At 39.0% G+C, this 21,103-nt stretch overlaps 1 protein-coding gene across 1 annotated transcript; it reads right to left on the reverse strand.

Moving 5' to 3' along the window:
• Nucleotides 1-373: 373 nt before the first annotated feature.
• On the reverse strand, nt 374-13,560 carry LOC127391131 (protein-glutamine gamma-glutamyltransferase E-like). Its single transcript, XM_051633433.1, has 13 exons — nt 13,551-13,560; nt 11,563-11,730; nt 11,022-11,264; nt 10,339-10,457; nt 9,710-9,838; nt 8,127-8,304; nt 7,834-7,969; nt 6,857-6,960; nt 6,139-6,384; nt 4,940-5,245; nt 2,760-2,917; nt 2,415-2,548; nt 374-521 (listed from the first exon to the last, which is right to left on the reverse strand). Exons 1-13 carry the CDS (start codon nt 13,558-13,560, stop codon nt 374-376), a joined length of 2,079 nt encoding a protein of 692 aa, XP_051489393.1.
• Nucleotides 13,561-21,103: the final 7,543 nt, after the last annotated feature.

The following is a 21,103-nucleotide window of genomic DNA, read 5'->3' on the forward strand; positions in this document are numbered from 1 at the left end:
AACACTGCTTTGAAAGGACAGTGTATCAGGCTTTGAATTGGAAAAAAACGTGTCTAGGAGTGTTTATGCAGAGACATCTGGAGCCAGAAAGAATTATTTCCTAAGAAAACCAGGCAAAGTAAAACAGTCTCTGAATAGAAGGAAACATGCACTTTTTAATATCATGGACACTCGCAACAGTAAATGAAGACACAACTATTCCTCAGTTTATTTAAAATTACAATGTAAGACTTTTATTACGTGATGTTGGTAACACCTTATCACAGGAAGTGAGGATTTTGTTTTGCTAATTTTCTCATTGTTTTCTTATCCATGATTTCTTAGATTTTGTTCATTTCATACACACACAGGCTATTCATCTTATGTCCTTATGTTAGTCAATCACATTTACCATCTTAAAGGTCTTGATGTCTGCAAATTTATCACAGGAGAAATTTACAAGTAGATGTTTGGGGCCCGTCTGAAAAGGGATGAGTTTAAACTTTATACTGGAGGTCTCGCTGGCTTTCAGAGGTGGTACTCTAAATGTAGGAAACAAAGGGAAAAATAAGCTGAAAACAGGCTTATGAATCATGCCTGAGTTTCTTCACTAACCATCTCCCATCTAAAGTAAGAATTCCTGGCAGTTTAGTGGAGGATTGCAATGAGAAGGCCATGCAGGATATCTGATATGTATTTAAATACCAAAACCCCTGCATTAAGGTCTCACAAATACATTATACAGTGACTCAGATAAGCATACAAAGGGTGACATGATGGTGTTGTATGAGATGAAACTTTGTGAAGAAGAGAGGGTGTAAAACACATCACCCAATTATTAAAAAAATATCTGAGGCCCTGAAGAATGTGAATACAAACTCCTGAATTAGAATAGATTATAGCACCAAGAAAACATCAGTGTTTTCACAGCAAAATTATGAATGGCAGTTAGAATGTTCAAACCATTTATTTTGTAATTCTTGGAAACTCACATTTATGGTTTTCCCAAGCAGCCTTACTCTGTCATATTGTCATACCCTGTCCTCTTGTCTTTCTTGAGGATAAAGTTGTATGTGATAGACAACATGAGGTTGCTAAATTCCTTCAGAAGAGGTTATACATTATGGGATAGACTATATCTAGTTGCTCCAGTACAAGTGGCAGTGTTAAATTACTGTGTGTGTTTGTTTGTATTTGTTTGTATGTATTCAGTTCAAGAACACACTGCCATGTCTCAGGTTTTTTTTTTTAGAAGTAACTACATTTGCTCATGTCAGCAAAAGTCAAAATTTGTATGCAATTTGGTGTACATACAAAGTGGGGGACAGTCTTGAAAACTTAACCATTCTATTTCAGTTGTGAAAAACTGAAGGAAAAAGAGCAAGACAAGATACAAAATCATGAAAGCATAAAAATAGGAACCTGGGATCTATAGTAGAAGGAACCTATTTTAAAATCTCTTAATTCACTATCTCAGCACCATTTAATAGTTTCTTGACTTTGTTTATTAAACTCCTAACATAATTATTTTGTAGAGTTCTAAAAGCAGAGCTTGGAAATAAGTGTGCCTGTAGTTATTGACTTGGAAAAACTTTTTGTAATTAAAAAACTCAACCCCAACTAAACTTCTATTGTAATAGACACAATTTTTCCTATTCTGTTCTGGCCTGCCTCATGCACTTCAGCTGCATTTAAGTTCTAGGCCTTAGTAACATAAATTCAGCCATCTAAGGAGTAGCTGCTGGTTATGGTTCAGACTGTTCTTTAAAAGTTATCCTCCTTAGTTGTGATCAATTGTGTCTGGAGTAGCTATGTATGGAGCATACTTGGGGTTGTACTTTCCAGAGGTACCACCCTTTGAGGTCATAACCTGTGTCTAAGCAATCTGTGTTAATTTTTTGTTCCCAAAGTTGGGACACTGGTGCATCTGCTTTTTACATGTCTGTTCAGTGTAAACACAAAGGCTGAACACCCAGATTGGCACCCGCAGTCCATTAACTAAAGTGAATAAACCCCAATTGGTTAATGTATTCTATAATTTTGGTATAATATGGACAGAAGCTGTTACGTATCCTATCGTTTGCCCTATGATCAGAGCAAAAAGGTTCAACCCATCTGTCCTTTAAGACCATAGACAGCCTCCACGCAATGTACTGCACAGGTAAGCAAGTGTTTTGTGCTGGAACTGTGGGGTCCTGATAGATAGGCAGGAAAGCAAGTTATTTGACTTCTGAGGCTATGAAGCCAAAGGCTAGCTTAGATGAATAGCTCATTAAAAGCCATGTGCTTCATTATGAGATGTCACATTGACTGAACCCCCAGATTACAGCAAGAAGAAAATGCTGTCTCATCTCATGGTTGGTTCCAAGTCATCTACGTTTATGTTCTTGTTCATGACTTTTTAATAGCAGGAAGGAGGGATTTGTTGTACTTACTCTATCTCAAGGATTCCTCTGAGCAGGTCATTGCCTTCTACCTGCAGCACACAGTCCATCACTTCCGTATCAATAGGATTGGTAAATATTACTTCCACATCCACTTCTTTATTCACTTTTGCTTCACCAAGTACCTGTGCAAAGAAAATGCTTGAAAGGCCAGGTTCTCAGTATTCTTTTCTATCTGAGCCCTCTCAGTCATCAGAAGAGGAGGTATTACGAGATGCTATGACAGACCATGACAGGATGTGAGCAGAACATCTATTCCAGAGAAGAAAGTGCTTATGTGAGCTCATTTTCCCCTTACTCTGCCACTGCAGTTGGAGGAAAGGGAGAGCAATTTACCTGTATGTCAATGGCAGGATTGTCCAGGGTGATGTTTCTTTGCACTAGCACTTGAATCCCACCTTCTACATGGCATAAAGCTGTTACCTGGATCATGTTATCTGAGGTTAATTGCTGTTGGTATTCAGTATATGGTAATTTAATTGGAAATTGTTTCTCTGGAAGAAAAAAAAAAGGAATTGATACATTCTTTTATCAGTGCACAGTTTTGTACCTAATATTAGTATGCTGTCTCTGGGAATAGGAAGGCTTTCAGCCATCACTTCCCAACTGAATTAATGCAAATCTATCAGTTTGGTAGAGAGAGAGAGTGTGTGGTTTCCTCAATGTTATCCCTCCTCCATTCCCTACTACTGTGTTGCTTGGCTTGTTTTCCTCCCAATTGCTCTAAAAGTTAGACAGCTGGATTGCAAGGAGTTTACCAGTGCCACTGCATTTGTTATAGAACATGCTGCAATAGGCCCCATTAGTCTATTTTCTCATGGTAGGCTGAGGAGAGCTGAAGGATGTCTTTACTTTTTTTTTTAATCTTTCCTAGCCCTGTCTGCTTTTTATTATCTTGTGTTTTTACAGTAGTTCCCATGTTATAATTCAAATCAAGGAACACTGGATGGGAAGGGATCTCCTCTGTCTCTGAATCCAGGCAATTCCACATTTTTGGCCACTTGTATGTTAATGATCAGGTTCAGAAGAACTGTAGAGTAGCTATGCTGCATGAAAACAGAGCTACAGAGTACTTTCCAACTTTGTATAGGAGACGAAAAATACAATAAAATATGACAAGTCAGTAATGCAAAGTCCCACAGAAGTAAGAAAGAAAATGGGGGCAATGTGGATTTCCTAGATTCCTTCAGTAGTGACAGATTTATTTACTACAAGGCCTAGCAAAACAGAGCATACTTCCAGTTGAGGTCATAAATCTCTTTAAATGGTTCTTGCCATCAGATCTGAGGAAAAACTTCCCTGCTGACTGTAAATCCATCCACACAGCCTGTGTGAGCACAAGACACCACAAGGTGCCTGCCCGAGTGTCACACCATGAGGCATGTAAGCTCTGTCTTCACCAGGAGTCCAGCTATTAATGCTTTAGAGAAAGCAGATAGATCCCAACTCCAGAAGTCAAATTTTACATATTAAAGAAATATATTTTCTGCTTCTCACTAGTGACTTGAATCCTAAGATTAATATAATATAGCATCAGTTGTGAATCAGTGATCTTCCAGTTGACTTTAGGGATGCTATTATGTATAGCTATTATCCCAAGTCCCTAATGGTTACTTGGTAAATTAATTTTGGCTTTCCAGCAATACTAATATTTAGGTAGAAAATTTCTTCCATAATGTTATCAAGCTCCTGAAAATAAAATTAAATAATCTGAGGTCCTTTACTCCTCAACAGTTCTTTGATGTTAACTTTCTTTTCTGTGGAGCTTAGCCAGCTATTTCAACTATTTCTATTCCTCACCCTTTAATTCCATTCTAACATGCTAATAGATCAGGGTTCTTGTTTCTGCTGTTAGCCATGTCCTTTTCAGTAAGGCTCATGTTAACTGACCACAGCACATTTAGTTGGAGTTTATTTTTTTATGCACTTTATGTATGTTGTCCTTATCTTTTTAATGCAGCTTCATCTTTTCACTCCTTGGGGCCTACAAGAAAGCTGGGGAGGGACTTTTTGCAAGGGCATGTAGCAGTAGGACAAGGGGTAATGGTTTTAAACTGTAAGAGAGTAGATTTAAGTTGGGCATAAGGAAGAAATTCTTTGCTGTGAGGGTGGTGAGACCCTGGCCTAGGTTGCCCAGGGAAGCTGTGGCTGCCCCATCCCTGGCAGTGTTGAAGGGCAGGTTGGATGGGGCTTGGAGCAACCTGGGCTGGTGGGAGGTGTCCCTGCCCATGTAGGGGGATTGGAACCTGATGATTTTTAAGGTCTTTTCCAACTCAAATAATTCTGTGATGAGACATATTTTCAAAAATGTGACTAGTACTTGAGGAAATGGTGGTGTGAAACATGCCTGTTTAATATGTTTGTAAGTGCAATGTAATTTTTTTCAGCCTTTTCTGCATAGAAATTTGAAATTGCAGTTTGTTAGAGCTTTTTCCCCCAAAGCTGACCAACTTCTAGTGCCCATTTACTGATAAAACAATGATACAATTATGATTAGAAGTTATTGGAAAAAATACCTTCCTTAGGAGACAGAGTTACTGATATGGAGTCTTTCCAGATCTCATTAACTGGTCTTCTAGTGTACACAGTGCTCCAAGCAGTCATATTTATATGAACAGTCTTAGCATCTGACTGTAAGTTTGCAAGAACCAGAATTAGATTGAGATCTTTCCCAATGTCTAACGGGCCAGCCACTTTGAACTTTCCTGAGATGTCAGGCTTTTGTTCAATTTCCCGTGGTGTCGGTGCTGTAGGATCAAATTTATCTTCAAGTCCCAGCTTCTTACGGGCTTTTTTAAAAATATCCCTTTCCTTTGTAGAGCCTGCCAGAGAGAACCGTGAGAATTATCCTTGAAGGTTAACATGCATCTCTCATTTTACATGACAGCTAGAAACAAGCCAGTAGAATGCAGTTAGTGTCTGTACTTACAGATTAACAGACCCTCTGTTTTCCACAGCTACCTCTAACTTTCTGGATCTGCAGTCAGTAATATCACTGTCCCTGTAATAGCATTTTTTGTAGCACAAAATCTTAATTCCAAAGTTTCTCACTCTTCCCATTTCTCTCTGTTTTTATGGTTGTAATATTTAGAAATGTAAATTCTTATTTGCTAATACAGAAAAGGCCCCTAATATAAGAGAAGCTGATGGCAGTGTGTGATGTGTTGACTGGTTAGCAGGCAAACATTCCATCCAGTCTCTGGTGTATATTTTCAGTAGCAGTGTTCATTCTTTGCACTTGCAAATTCAGTTCATGACTGTAATTTTTTTTCTGTGCTATCCAACCCAGAAGTCTGACAACTTTACACGCTGTTTGACCCTTTGAAAGAGCTTTCTTTTCCTAAGTGTTGAATTAGCTTAGGTTTCTGTAACAGGCCTTTTCTCCTGCTGTTGGACGGCACTGGGCTGTAAACTCATCCTCACAAAGCAGGGGCAGTCAGTACAGAGCAGCAGCAGGCAGAACAGTCAGTGCTTCACTCAGAGATAGTTGGACTTGCCTTACTTAGGTCCCACAGAACAGCTCTGTATCAGGAAGGGCAAGACAGTATTTTTTACTCTTAGGTTCTCTTCCCTTTTCTGTTAGAACTGAATAAACTGAATGTAAAATTTTCTCTTACCAGTCCAAAATTGCCCCCAAGAGATTCCTAGCCTAAATTTGATACACGTTTGGTAACAAAGCAGCTATATAACCAGAAGAACGAGTGCTTTTATTTACCTTCTTCATATTTATAATGATTGGTGACATCTACACGATCATCTCTACCAACTGCCTTTGTGCTGATGGATTGGCCAATTACAGTAGATTCAGAGTACATTAATGTTTTCTTTCCAGTTGTGGGGTCATAATTCCAGTACATACAGTCTGCATTCACTTCTGCAAATACAAATGGGCAGTCGTAGTCCAGATCTACCTCTCCTTCCTTGATGGCTTTCCGTGAGGCAGGACCACACTGATAAATTCCTGTGGCATCAAGAAAGAAAATTTAGACCTAACCAAGTCTTTGAAAGTAAGCTGTTTACTAGGTACAACATTTATCAATGACTCCTGAATTGCCCAGTGCTGTTGTCCCATTCTAGCCCTCTCATCCACGCAGACCCTTATACCAGGTCAATCATCAATGTATCTTGTGTTTAATCTGGAGGTACATTTGATGTATTTTATATTATCCCTTGATTTTCAATAGCTCTGGATATCTACATTGGAAATACAGAAATTGCTGTGAAAGACTGCTCCTAGAAGTCTGGTTTGTTCTTGGCATCCAAAGATTCTGAGGCTTTTCTAAGGCAGTATTTAATGTATTCTTTTCTGCCATTCTACTTCTGAGCAGGATGAGAAATTACTTTTACAATGAATTTACTTTTTTTCCCCTTTTCTCTGAAAGTGACTGATTTTGTAATTTTTCAGCATTATTCCTGAAATAAAATCTGTGTACCTCCACTTTCTTCTTGGGGAGTTGCATCCAGAACTTGCCATCCACTGTATGAGGGGCCCAAGTCACTACGGGAAAACCAGCTTTCATTCCAGACATGGAAATTCCTACATGCAAGAATGAGCAATGTAAGCTGCTAGTATGTGATTCTGAATTCCTGTTCATATCCATTAATTGGCCATCTTAGTTAAGTGTATTAAATGTCTCAGTTTGGATAAGTTATTATCTGACACTGACTCCTTCTATTCTGATCCTGGCTATATTTACTAGATAGGAGCTGAAAATTGCTTTGTGAAACATAAATGTTCAAGGGCAGAAAGCAAATTTGTAAAGTTACACAGAGAGGCTTGAGCCTGTTTTTCTCCAAAAGTTCTGAGCACGTGTTCTTCCTTAGTTTTAGCTGTTTTCCTTATAGCACAATGATACAGGTATTACTTACTTAGAATGGGTCCAGGACAAGCACAGGAGTAAACAAGGCAAAAAGTGAGAGACCAGACCTGTTCCTAGCTGAATGCAAGCTTGTTTGAATTGCATTTGATGCTTAATAGTGGCAATTATTAAATTATTTTAACTTCAAATGATGTCAATGAAAAAAAAACAAGGCAGGGAAGCTGGTCTGTTGAACTTTTATGATTTCATATGAACTGTCTGTGTCCAAACTAAGTCAAGGTCCACTATTTGATATTTCCAGTGTAATATCACAATTTTCCAGTCATCTGTGGCATCATAACAGTAACTTTGCCTGTCCTGGCTTCAATTGGCTGCTGTAAATCATGTCACAATTTTCTGTTTAACTGAGAGTCGAAACAATATGTTTTGTAGTATTGTTTTATAGTATTTTTTATTGATCCTGTGTGGGGGTAGTTGATTTTAAGACTGTTTTTAAGAAGGTAAAGCATTTGTCATTAGAATCTATACTTTGCACCTGAAGACTCTGTAGGCATCAGTAGGTCCTACTATTCAATACCATAGAGCCTTACCATATGCTGTCAGCTGCCCTGTCCAGGTGATTTCCAGAAGCATCATAAAACTCATCCACACGCAGATTTCCATCTGCATCATGGGCAGAGCTGAAGTTGGTAATAGTACGAGTGGGAATCCCCAGACATCTAAGCACTAAAGAGTAAAGAGAAAATCGTAGTCAGAAAGCATTATTTCTGTAAATATGAAGCTTCATATACCAGTGTTTTGAAATACTATCATGTAGGAAGCATTATCAGTGCCTTTGACAGAATCTGTGCAGTGTCAGTTTTGTGCATGGCGTAAGATGTACCTGTAGTCAATACTGCTGCAAAAACCCAACATTGTCCGTATCTAACAGGTCTGAATCCTGATTTCTTCCAGTTTTGCAGGATTTCACCACTTCCAGTCCAGCTGCTTGGACTTTTCCCACCGTCATAATTTCCACTCCAGTTTCCTAGCAGCACCCCTTGGTCATCATTGGCATTGACCTGTACAAATATTCACTAAATTTACAATTAGATGAATTAAGAGTTTACAACAGATGTAGTAGCAGTAGAGGAGCAGGCACAAGAAGAGCTTTGAATCACATTTTAGTGGACAAATTAACTACTTCATGCAGCTGACCTTCAGGTCAGCTTTTTCAGTATGTGAAATACGTGTCCTCTCAAGAAATGAATGGCATTTATTCACTGTTCTGCCCACCCAAGTGTCATAGCACCAGGTAAGAAGACAAACATCAGTTTTCAGTGAACCTTCCTGGCATGAAGTGGCAACTTCACCATTGTACAATTATGCAGCTGAGCTTTCAGAATCTGCCTGGGTCATGATGTGGTGACCCCTCAGCAAGTTTGCATTAAATTAGGTGAAGTGGCTGGCACAACAAACAGGGCACAGTCACCTTGAAGATCTTTGGTACTGTGTCAATAGAAGTCTCATGAAGATCATGAAAAAAGGGATAGAATTCAGAAGCTGAGGTATAGTAACCCCATGCATTGGTGCAGGTGGGGAAGCAGCCGGCTGAGTGGCTGCCCATAGGAAAGGACCTGGGAGTTAAAGCAAATGCCAGATTGAAGTGAGACAGCAGTGCTGTCATCATAAAGGAAAAGCCCATACTAGGCTATTTTGGGAAAAGTGTGACCAGGAGATTGAGGGAAGCTGTTCACCCCCTTTAGTTATCCCTGGTGAGGCTGTGCCAGGAATCCTGTCTCCAGTTTCGGGTCCCTCAGTTCATGGGGATATTGAGACACTGAAGAGGGCCAGGGAAGGAGGGCTGCCAAGAGGGTCAGGAGCACACAGTGTACAGAGAACTATAGAGCACTGGGCTGGTTCAATCTGGTTACAAAGGGGATAAGAGGAATATAATAGTGGCTTTAAGCTACTTGAATGGAACAGGTTAAGTTGTCAGAGTCCAACTTTTCTCTCTTCTGGCAGTTTATATAACAAGAGGCAAGAGCAGACAGTTGTAGCTTGGGAAAACCATGTTTGATGTAAGAAAAAATCCTTACTAAGAGGGTAGCATGGCTCTGGACCCGTCACCCAGAGAGGCCATGAAACCTCCATCCTTGGAGATTTTGAAGGCAGCCTCACAAATCCAAGGCTAAGCTCATCTAATACCACTGTGGTTCCCTTTCAAATGAGCCACTGAACTAAATATCTCCAAGGGACTGATCCCTCAACACACTGTGTCTTATACTTTGTTTGGCTAGTGGATGTCAAAGCAATAAGTATCGGAAGCACCACAGAGGAGCTGTATCTAGCAGGATAAGATCAGATAATCTTAAGGCCCACATTTCTGGTGCATACCAACAGTGGCTTAAAATTTTCTATTGTCTTCATACTTTTATATACTTTAAAAGAACAGTTAGTAGTTTGGGCTTTTTTAATGTTACTTACCATTGCGCTGAGAACACGGCCCAGATATTTGGGGTCATTTCTGTGAGATACATCTGTGGTAGGATCCTGACGATAGTTTAAGCTTCGATCCAGCATGGACAGGCAAATATTGAGAATATCTCCTTGAAACTATGATACAGAAATGTTAGTGTTACTACAGATTACTAAAAATCAGGGTAAGTAGAGCCATATAAGTGTTTAATGTTGTGTCTTTTTTTAATCACCAAATGAAGTGCTGCAGCTCAGCCAGGAGTTACCACACAAAAGTGTGGCCTCAACAGACTATGAGGATTAGAAGAGCTTGAAAAGCTTTAAAAAAAATGGAATCTGTGGTCTTAAGGCCAGGACTTTTATCTCTTAGCATTCCTACAGTGTTTTACTACCTATCAGACACTAAGGTGCTGGCTGCACTTCCAAGTCCTAGGTTATATTACTGACCAGTCAATTACAAATCCTCATATTTTTCAGCCTAACAGGGCTTGGCTCGATTTCTGATTTCGATACCAGGCTCTTGCCCTTCAGAGGTGTATGGCTGCAACAAACTGAAAAAAGCAAACGTGCTCTAGTCACCCAGTTCATGTAAAAACTAGAGCGTGGAGCACTGTCTGGTGTTTCAGTGCTGTGTTTACCTGGCCAAAGTTCCATCCGAAGCTGTTGATGTGATTTTTATTGCCTGCAAAAATGATGCCAAACTCTTCTAGCACGTACTCCTCACACTCAGCCTTGTTAGGCATGAACACGTCATCATCTGAAAAGCCAAAACAGATGTAAATACAACCACTGCAGGCAAAATAAACCAAAACCTCAGGAGCCTGTCTCCATCAGTAAGAAAGCTTGAAGATATCCACCCTTTGCTGTTCTTGCTGTTATAAACAGATAGTGAAACTCAGGATTTCTTACAATTAGAGAAAGGGGTGCAGGGATGTCAGAGTGAAGACAGAGGTATAACACTGTCAGATCTGATATATGGCAACAGCTGGTAGATATGACTCTTTTCTTGGTTCTGAATAGACCAAACACACTCTTCTAAATTTACTCAGAAGAAGGGAAGCTCTGGCAAAAGCCAAACTTAATCTGCTTAAGTAGAACTTCATCTTCTAGGACAAGGAGCTATCCAGTAAGTACATGATAAAGAGTGGATATTATGTACTAGGAATTCCTAAGAAACTCTTAAACCCAGTTCTTATTGATACATCATGTGGTGTATATTCAGCCTCATATTAAAGAAGTATGGACCAAATGGAGAAGCTGCAAGTATTAATGAAGCTATAAGCAACTTAGTTCTTTCAGGGGAAATTTGACATGTTCATACCTGAAGACCAAGGGTTAAAGAGCAACACAAAAGTGCCAAGGTGTGCTGAAGAGGAGCTGCCACTTGAAGAACTTTGAACACTCAGCTTGTAACGTCCAATGACAGCATTAGATGGGCTGGAAATGGAGATGCTCACAGAGTTGGAACTGGTGGACTGTAGAACTGCACTCCAGCTCTCCTTGCTCACTGTGCTGGAGATACCAAATGTGGCCTGGGTCTTAGTCAGCTTTGAGGGGTTTGGGCCTTTTAAGGAAAATAAACAAGATTTTTTTTTTCCCATCTTGCTGAAATGGAGATTAGTTAGCAACAAATTCAGAACCCTCCCCTCAGATGAATTTGTGCCATATGTTGAAAACTGAAGGAAGCTACCACTGCTAGCTGAGATGGGAGTAATACAACAGACAGCTCAAACAGTTCCATGGATATGTGAACCAGAAAGTTGGCTCCAAGGTGTTATCTTTCTGTGCTATAGTGCATATCAAGGCAAAAGAATGTCACAAGGCAGTGTTACTCTTTCTGTGAAAGAAGCTGGGAGCCATACCTGTTTCCGCGATGAATGTTAAGTTTTGCTCAGGCTGTTCTATTTCATTGAAGGTCACAATGAAGGCCTGTCCTCTCCTCACAATCAGTTCTTTGCTAGAAAATTTATTCGTGTGGTGATCTTTTGCATTTTCTTTCAGGTGCCAGTTAGTACTTGGCTGTGATGCAGCTATAAAAAAGAAGAGCAAGAAAACTTCAGGGGTACAAGCAAGGAGGAAGGAGCCCAGACACACCTTAAAAGGAGGAAGAAGCACAGACACTTTTGAAGAATTGTATGTTACTTTCTGCAAGTAACTAGTACGCATGTGAGGTTTCCACCAAAAATAGAAATAATTTGTGACCTTTCTTTTTTTGAGGGAAACTCCACCTTGAGATTATCTGCATAATTAACTATAGAAGGAATAGCATATCCAGTGCTAAAGAAAAATCATAAAGGTTTCTAAGAGGACAGAACCCTGAGAGAATGGAATACTTGTGAGTTAGCTACTTGGATAAAGAATCTGGCTGAACTCAGCTGATTCTTTTAAGATGTTATCCATTCCAAGACAATAGTGCTACACTGACAGAAGCACAACCTTGCTGCCTCTGAATAAGAAACAAAGGAACCTGATTGAGCTGCGAAACATTTCTGCATTTTAAACCATGACATGTGTAGCCCTTTTCATGTCATGTACCTCTCAGACCTGTTGAAAGCACCTAACGAGAGCACATTGATGTACACTGAGTGGTCATTTGGCAGTGGGAGAAATGGCAGAGTTGGAGAGAGAATTCCACTAAAATGTATGTGAATGAATATGTTGCAGAAAGCTCTATGAACTATGGCTTCAATCAGAGGCCAAAGAATAAGCATCTGAGGTTGGTTTGCCTCTGACATCATCAAAGCCTGTGGGGGGGATTTCTAGTAGAAGATAGCTTGATGGTTTAAATGAAGTGCAGAAGTACAGAAGAAAAGAGATATTCTTTCCCCTTAAGGCACTATGTGCTTAAAAAAATACCTTTATTATTCCCCAACCCCAAGGAGAGATAAGAGGAAAAAGTAAGAGCATGATCTTTAGTAGTGAAACACAGCTACCCTTTGTCAATATGGAGTGAAAAAATTATTCTATGTTCAGTGAGATCTATTAGTGTAAAGACTTTTTTACAGCACAATCTGAAGTTTATCAGGTTTAGGCAAGCTTTGAAGTAACTACATTAGTAGTCTTAGCCATGTAATCACAGTTCAAATTGGGGAAACACTTTTTTTACGACATAAAGGCCAGCAGCATGTACTTAGATTTATATATATATTATTATTAAAAAAAAAATCTTGAGAAACTTAGCAGTGCAGCACATCTGTTGTAGAAGTTGAGGTGTGGGGAGATTTGTCTTTAGAAAAGCAGGATTTGTCTGGCAAGGATGGAAAAGCAACATAGGACCATTTATAATAATTATTAAACTGGTAAATTTGCATGTATTTAAATGTTAGCATGTAAGAAAAAAACAACCCACTGCAACAAACAAACCACCATAAAAAAGTTCCCTGATTTTTTTTGTCCTCTCTGCCTCTACTTCAGGTTTCAGCTTTCTCTGCTTACTGTAACCTCCCTTAGCATGGGAGGAACTCTTCAAGTTCTGTTTTACTACTTTCTCTTATGTCAGATTTGTTGATCTTTCATTTGCACTTGGTATCTCTTCAGAACTGCAGACTTTTGCTTCCTGTTTGCAAAATACAACATTTTTACAACAGATAATAATACACTGTTCTGCAAAATCTCATTCTGGTAAGATTGTTTTTCCTATGCTCACAATAAGTGAAAAAATGGATTTCCTGTGAAAGTCTTCTAACTCTTGATGGAATAATTTTATTTTCCTTTTACTTTTTTTTTTTCCTTGGATCAAAATTCCTTAGAGAAGTAGTGATCTTTCAGTGTCCTTTACAGAACTGAAGATGAAGTATGGATGTAAGAAAATAGCAAACAGCACCACAGAAGGAGCTTCCCCCTTGCTCACCTTGGCCCATGTCTGATCAATACGTCCTGTATAAGCAGCTTCTGGAGTTTTCCTCTGGATGGCCTCCTCTACCTCTCTTGACTCAAGGAATGGCTGGTGCCTTTCAGTTCTTTAAGTCTAGGTGTAAAGTTGCCTGTTTGCAATATTTCCTGTGAGGGTGGAGCTTCTGAATAGCCTTCTTTGCTCTCTGGCCATTATCTGGCCAACAGGGGCCAGATTTTTCATTCATTTTTCCACTCTTTCAGTCCCCACATCCAGATTTCATTTCCTTGCAACTTAACATTTGAAGCTTGGACAATATTTATCCCTAACAGGCTGCCCGGTTGTTAAGTTTCTTAATATATTTAAATTTGTAAGAATTTCAGCATTTAGTGGCTTATTTTTCTGTTATAACAATAACACTGTAGGAGTAGCATAACTTCTTGTAACACATTGTTTTTAATTTGGAATACTTCATGAGCAATATTTACAGTGACTTTTTCTTTAAATCACTGAGTCCATTGTTTTCTTGGAGCTGCTTCCCCCCTACACTGCATTGTAGTAATCACAAAACAACAAGCTATTGCCTCTGCCCCAAATTTAATCAGGTTAAATTTAAATAAACCAATTTTTCATGTATTGCATAATTACTTAACAATGTTAAATAGACGAGAACTCTGTGTCATATTTGCATGACACACTACTGAGGTGATAGGTAAGCACATTTGTGCCTTGTGATAAAAGAACTATAATTGCTTTTACCTAGTACCCTACTATTTTTTTGATAGGTCATCAGAATATGCAGTTGGCAATGCCATTTTATGCACAAAAATATTTCAGTTAATTTCAAGGAGAATGATTTTTATGCTTTGCAGGTGGCTCCACTTTCCATTAATAAAGAGAGAAACTAATTCTAGTACTTCTATGAAACTACCTGTAAAGTTTTATGTTCTCAGTGCTGTCTTATGGATTCCTCTGAGTAATATCCATTATGCTGGATGGGCCACAGCTCTACACCTTCCTAAATACAGATTTTTAATTGTCTGGGCTCAGTATTCAGCAGCCCAAATTGTTCTGTTTTCAGGTTTGGATCTTGTTTGGAAATTCTAGATTTGGAACTTGCTCAACCCATTTAATATATAGATTTTTTTTATATATTTCCTATAAAAGGTTATTAGGAAAAAAAAGTTTTACCTGGGTGTAATTCAGATGGCTGCTTTGAATCTTTGTTCATTAATAATATTTAATCTTAAGAGGGAACATAGTTTTATTACATGCAAAGCCCAACTGTGATTTTTAAAATAAGACTTTAATTCTTAAATTTAAAATTTTGTAGAATTTGATTTTAAAATATTAAGGTCAAACTTTGGAGGTTTCCGGTGTTAAGCTACACTCTTCTACCCATGCTTTTGAGTTCTCTTAAATGACATGCTAATAATTTTCAGAATAAACTTGCTTTAAGATTTCAACCTATCCTGGGGCACATAGCAAACTGTTTCTCTTTATAGAAAAACCAGTTACTGTTGAAAGAATAAAAAAGAGAAAGAAAGGCAGTGGTTCTTCACAAATAGCTGCTGATGCTTATTTGGTCATGTATTTCACTTTTTTTTTGTGTGTGATAGCAACATTGTGCTGGATATTGTTGTCCTATAGGTCAATGGCATAATTATTTTCAGTATTTGATGGCATGATAGTATAGTTATAAACAGTGTATTCCAAGAGAAACAGATATAGTCCATTTATTCTGGAAGATGATATGGCAAGGAGGACAAATGGGATCTGTTGCATCAGCTTCTGGTGTTTATTCCCAGCTCTGGCAAAATTGCCTTGCAGGCCTCTGGTGTGCTTTGTTTGTAAAACAAATGACTGATACATACCAGACCTTTGAAGATTGTGGGCAAAGGTTGATAATGAGAGTTGAATTAATAAGAAATATTAACATTGCAGTGAATACCAGTCAAGCAGAATATATATGACCCAGGCAGCTTCGTGTAAACCAAGTAGTATTTGCAGGGCTTGTGTGGTGGCTGTAAGTATAAGGATTTCACGGTTAGGTGCTCAAAGCTCTGGTAGTTAGCAAGAGAAGGTTCTTTTGAATCCCCAAAAATGAGGCTGCCTGAACCATCTTAGTATTTTGCTTCGTGTACCCAGAATAAGCTATATCAGAATCATCTTTTGCAAACCTGTTCAGTCATGTAACTCATGACATCTTTGTCCAGGGATATCCAGATTTCTTCCCTAACTCTAGTAACTCTTAGAGATAAATATATATAGGAGAAAGAGTTCAGCACTGAATAATAAAGGACATATTCTATAGGAGTCTAATTTCCCTCAGTATTACTTTCTTTTGTGTTGTTTTTCTTTTCCCCACCAGTTCTGCATGAATCTGCAGTGACACTTGAGTTCTATTGGATGTCACCCTAATTGTGCCCCTGTTTTAGGATTGGAAATTAGTCCCTGGAATAGCCTATCTGTTCCTTTATTTCTTCTGAACACAGCTCTTCCTTACGTAACCCTAAAGCACCATGCAACAACCACAAAGCCATGACTCACCAGGAACTGCCTCAGTACCCTGAGGAATTTGGGCTGTTCTATCTCCCCTCACATTCCCTCACTGGATAATTAAGCAAGGAATTTCATCCACAAAACCCACTCCGGCTATCCTAGATACAGGAGGTCGAGTGGGTCTCTTCAGCTAAGTAGTATTTGTGATCCCCACTAGGGAGAGACCTGGACCCCAAGAACAGTGGTATGGACTGCCTTACATCAGCATTCTTCAGGACTAAAACCCCTGTGGTAGGTTGGTCAAGTTCATATGGAAAAGCATTTGGCTGAGATCTCTTCTGGGTGCTCTGTTACCTAAGACATACTTATTTTCTGTCTTCCTTTTCCATTCACAATGCCCCAAATAGCAGGGCTATTTTGAATGGCAGCCTACAGCCTGCTGCAGCCTGAAGCCTTCCTCAAGTTCCTGATTGTTCTTGAAGTTCTCCAATAGCCAGACTTGTAAGGTAGTTGGACTTGGCATGGGCAGTTCCTATACTGTCTGTGTAAAGCAGACTACCCTGTTACCTGGGCTCAGAGCTTCTCTTATGATCTTGGCTCACTCCAGATGAGATGGCTCATTCCTGAAGGCAGACTGACAGTGACAGTGTAGTGACGTGTACTAATATGTGAACTTCAAAAACTACCATGGGACCAGTACACAGGAATAAGCCAAGGTGACAGGGCACAGACTGGGATGAACCAAAGCTAGGCTCTCTGGAGAGCACCCATGTAATCACACACAACCTGTTATTTCTAGCCTATTATATTTAAATGCATTTCCCTACCTCTCCCACCGATGCACACATCACTTCTGTTGGAATGGAGAAAAGATGTGGAAGTTTAAACTTTGAGCTACTGCTGCACAGTCATCAGCAGAGAATACCTCTTTGCAGGCACCTGCCACTATTCTGCTCTGCTAATTTCTTCTAAGAATCCAACGTGTTGTCCAGTTGTGTGGGCAAACACTCTTAATTCTAATACACAAGCAGGATGCTTGCAGGTTTGACTCATGCCTTAATTGTAACGACAACGAAGCTTAAAAGTGGCAGAAGCTGACACAGTTATTTTGACTGTGAGACTGAAACAAACTGTTGAATCCTTAGTAGCAGTAGTATGCTGCAGAGTATCAAAACCCTTAAGAATCATGCCATCAAATTTATAGGATCTTTTTAGGTGCTTTTCCTGTTTCTGTAGGCACCAGCCTCTGGATTCTGTCACAGAAGATCTCTTAGAGCTTGGCCCATGGATTCATAAAATACTTCCTGGGAAAAAAATTATGTATATTGGCAGGAGTTAAAACAGTAATGTGCACCCACAGACCTGCACACAGACCCTCACAGTTTTTTACATGAAATTTGTGTGTGGCACTGTCAGGAGCATCCCTGAGCACTTTTGACATCTCAGCTGTGCTTGGGCTTGGTATGTCTTGGGCCCTGGGTATTTCACAGACAAGTGCTGACCATGGTCAGCAAATACCAGTTTGTTTGTTACATGCTGCTATTGCTTCTTGCTTTTGTGGAATGAGAAAATTGTGGTTAAGAAGGATAGGCTGGTGTAGGACACTTAAAGAGGAAGCTTTTAGGTATCACCTTGCTAAAATATCTTGGCTAAGTTATTGGCAAATCATTGCTTAAGAGGAACTCTTACAGTGCAGAAGCAATAGGTTTTGTGGCTTTTTCCCTGTTGCTGTAGCTGAAGGTTTTTACCATGCCCTTTACTGTAGAGTTCTTTTGTTAAAGAGAAGACTTAATCTACTCTGTCCAGTCTTTCAGCTTGGCCTGTCAAATTGTGTTTTGCCATTTATTTAAGCTCTGCTTAGTGGATGAGATTTACGAGAGAGTCAATGGCCTTATGCCCATCGTGTGCACCTGATTCCCTCCCAGTCTATGTTCTGCTCTTAAATAGGTAAACATTTATATGGTATTACACTTGGTAGGTGCCTAGAGACAGCCATTAAACACCATCAGGCTAAGCAAACAGCAGATGGTGTTGAGGGCTGGTAGGTCAAGTAGATTGGATCAATAACATGAATTATTTAATAAAGTAGTATATGGACAAACACTTGGGTTCTAAGAGCTTGTGCAGTTACCCTCAAACTCTCAGAATGGGGTAAATTATGCCTCTTTTAGCCTCCATTAGGGGAAAACAATGCCTGTAATTTCTGTGCTCTGGAGATGGCCGGTTTTTATTAATTTTCTGAGCTTTTCAAGCCACACAGCATGATCTTTATGCCTAGAAGAGGTAAAGTGGTGTCATCTGCACTCAGGCCTCATTCATTATCCTTTTTTAAAGAGGTCCCAGCAAGTCAGGCCTAGGTGGGAATGTGGCCAAACTTGCTAAAGTGTATTGATTTGATATCTTCCCTCTCATGAACTTGCTGCTGGACATCTGCTTGCTTTGTAATTTAAAATGTGTTTGCCTTTCACACTAATTTTTAAAAATAGTTAAAATGACATTACAGTTTGCTGACTGTGAATCTACAGGAAGGAATCTAGCCTGTTTTCTGTTCTTTGCACAAATATTCCTAGTAACACAGATTCATTAATAGCTGAACTACTTTCTGATTCATTAAGTTTCCTGCTAAAAGGTAGTTTGCAGTTTGCCATAACTTCAACTCTATTTGCTGTTTTATAATATTTAACTCCCATGGTAGTGGATGGATTATATTATTTTCCTTGTTTGTGTCTTTTGGAAAATTCGAAAAGAAAAATGCTGAAACAATCTATTAATAATCTCAAAATATAGTGTACTCCCAACAATTTGAGCTGTTTACAAAACATAACCCCACAGAGAAAGCCAACATACGGTACCTTATTCAGTTGCCCGTTCCTTATGCACAAACTGACTTATTTTTCTCTCTCACTCTTTTTTTTTTTTTTTTTTTTTTTTTTACTTACCAGCCATGCTTTTCCTTGTTCCTCTGTGCCTTGGACTTTGTATTTCTGTGAGCAACTGTAGACCTAAATGATAAAACTTCAAGCTCTGGCTCTGTGGCAGCATTTATAGAGAAAACTTCAGGCCTCTCCTTATGTTCAAACCAATTATAATTCACATTAGGTGGGTGAGGCAGGTAAGTCATACCAGTGGGCATGTAAACTTCCTAGTGACCATATATTAGCTCGTGGGTTTTAACACATTGCACTTATGCAACTCAGGCTGCTTATCCAGAGGGCTGACTGAGATGTTTAGAAAAGTAGAGCATTTAATTGCATACCTGGAATCCAGAGTTTCACACAGAATGATGTGTCACTCAGGAAGGGGTATTTTTTGAGTCAGTATGAATCTCTTTTTCCAGTATGATCCGTGGATGAGTATTCATGCGATAAAAGTGTAGATTCATAACAAAACTCATAGGGTTATTTCCTTATGAGTGTGCTAGTAAGTTTGGAAAAGAAACTTTTCAGTTACCTTTTCAGACCTTTTTTGGGGATCACCACAGTAATGCCTTTGTCAGCCCTTCCTTAGAGTCTGTGAATTATACTAATGGTATAAATGCTGTAAATGTAACGTAAGCTACATTTGACCTGACAACCTTCTGAATTCTGAGCAGCTCTGAGGAGTGGATCTCAAGCCGTAACTCCCTGCACAAAGAGAAACTTCATCCTCAGAAAATAAAGTGCTCATTTTGTAGCAAGGTACAAAATACCTTGCTAAGAAATAGAATTTGTGCTTCTGTGGTGACTACTCATCTAGTTTCTGACTATAAAGACACAAAAATAAATGTTAAAATACTTTGATCTGCGTGTATAGGACATTTTATAGGTAAGAAAATTAATTTGTTAGCATGGGCTCACAATATTTCTTTTTTTTAAGGCTAATTCTTAATTTTTCTTATGAGCCTGCTAGCAATTTGATCTCTTTCTCTCCTTATACAGGAACTTCCATTTCCTTACTTACATAGATTTGAATATAGTATTGTCTCGTTTTATTATTACCTCATCTCACTTATCTACAATAAGAAGAGACTGGAGCAATCTCAGGAATGTTAGTGCTTACCTTGAAGAACTTGAAGGGTGGAAATTTCATAAGTTCAGAAACAGGAAAGCACAGTATCTGTGTATAAAATGGGACAGGAGGCAGGAGAAAGAGCTGAGAAATTACAGTAGACATCAGCTAGTTTGGTGTTAATTCCTGGAAAATACTGAAATAGGTAAACTTGTTAGTGTGTAGGAGATGATGAGAAGTTAGCATGGAATTGTCAAGAAGTCTGTCAAGCTCTCTTTTTTTGTTTTTTCCATGACAGATCAACACAACAGATGAGAAGTAAGAAGCAGCAGCTGTCATACAGACTGACTTGGATTTGCAACAAGATCCCACGTGGTATTTTTATAAGCACACTTTGGAAACACTAAATACACAAGATTTCTGTTAACTGCATAATTTGTTGTAAGAAAACAGATGCTGCATTGTTTCAGTGGATCATTGGCAAACTAGAAGAGCATAGTGACTGAAGCACCATTAAAAGCTGCTTTGGAGCTTTGACGTTTGTTAAATATGCTCTTTCTGTTGTTAGTAATACTTCAGGTGAAGCGTAACCTCAGCTGGAAAATTAAAAAAATACAGAGAATGGAGAGCTTAAAAATTAGAAGCATCAAGCTGGTTCAGTCTAAAACAGAGATACAATGACTTCTGGAAAAGGTGAAAAGTGGTTATAGTAAGAAGAAGCCATTTAAGGAGTCATGGCTTTAAAAATTTTAAAGTGAATCATAAAATAAAAATCTTGGCAATGAAGAAAAGTACTTAGCTAGACCCTCTAGGTAGGCTGTACAAAGGTTAATTATTTTTTCACTGGAGATTAAGGGTGGACTGAATATGCGTTTGTCAAGGTTAATATATATGTGTGTAGTTGAGGTGTCCTTGGGTATTTCTTTTGATGTCAAAGGGGTGAGAGTGACAGTTTTCCCCTTCTTGCCTACTCTTTGTACCTGGTGCTGAACTGCATGCTCTATAGAGGGCTGCTAGTGAAATGAAGTATTCTGTGCCCAGCATTGATTCAGTCTCATTTCCCTTGCTATGGCTTTGCTGCT

The sequence above is a fragment of the Apus apus genome, chromosome 15, assembly GCF_020740795.1.
Source record: "Apus apus isolate bApuApu2 chromosome 15, bApuApu2.pri.cur, whole genome shotgun sequence".
Classification (NCBI taxonomy): domain Eukaryota; kingdom Metazoa; phylum Chordata; class Aves; order Apodiformes; family Apodidae; genus Apus; species Apus apus.

Excerpts from the sequence above, each read along its gene's own strand:
- LOC127391131 (XM_051633433.1), bottom strand. Across the intron at positions 11,265-11,562 it reads AACATTCATCGCGGAAACAG|GCCCAAACCCCTCAAAGCTG; the intron begins GTATGGCTCCCA and ends TTTCCTTAAAAG. Across the intron at positions 10,458-11,021 it reads CTTTAACCCTTGGTCTTCAG|ATGATGACGTGTTCATGCCT; the intron begins GTATGAACATGT and ends TTGGCTTTTCAG.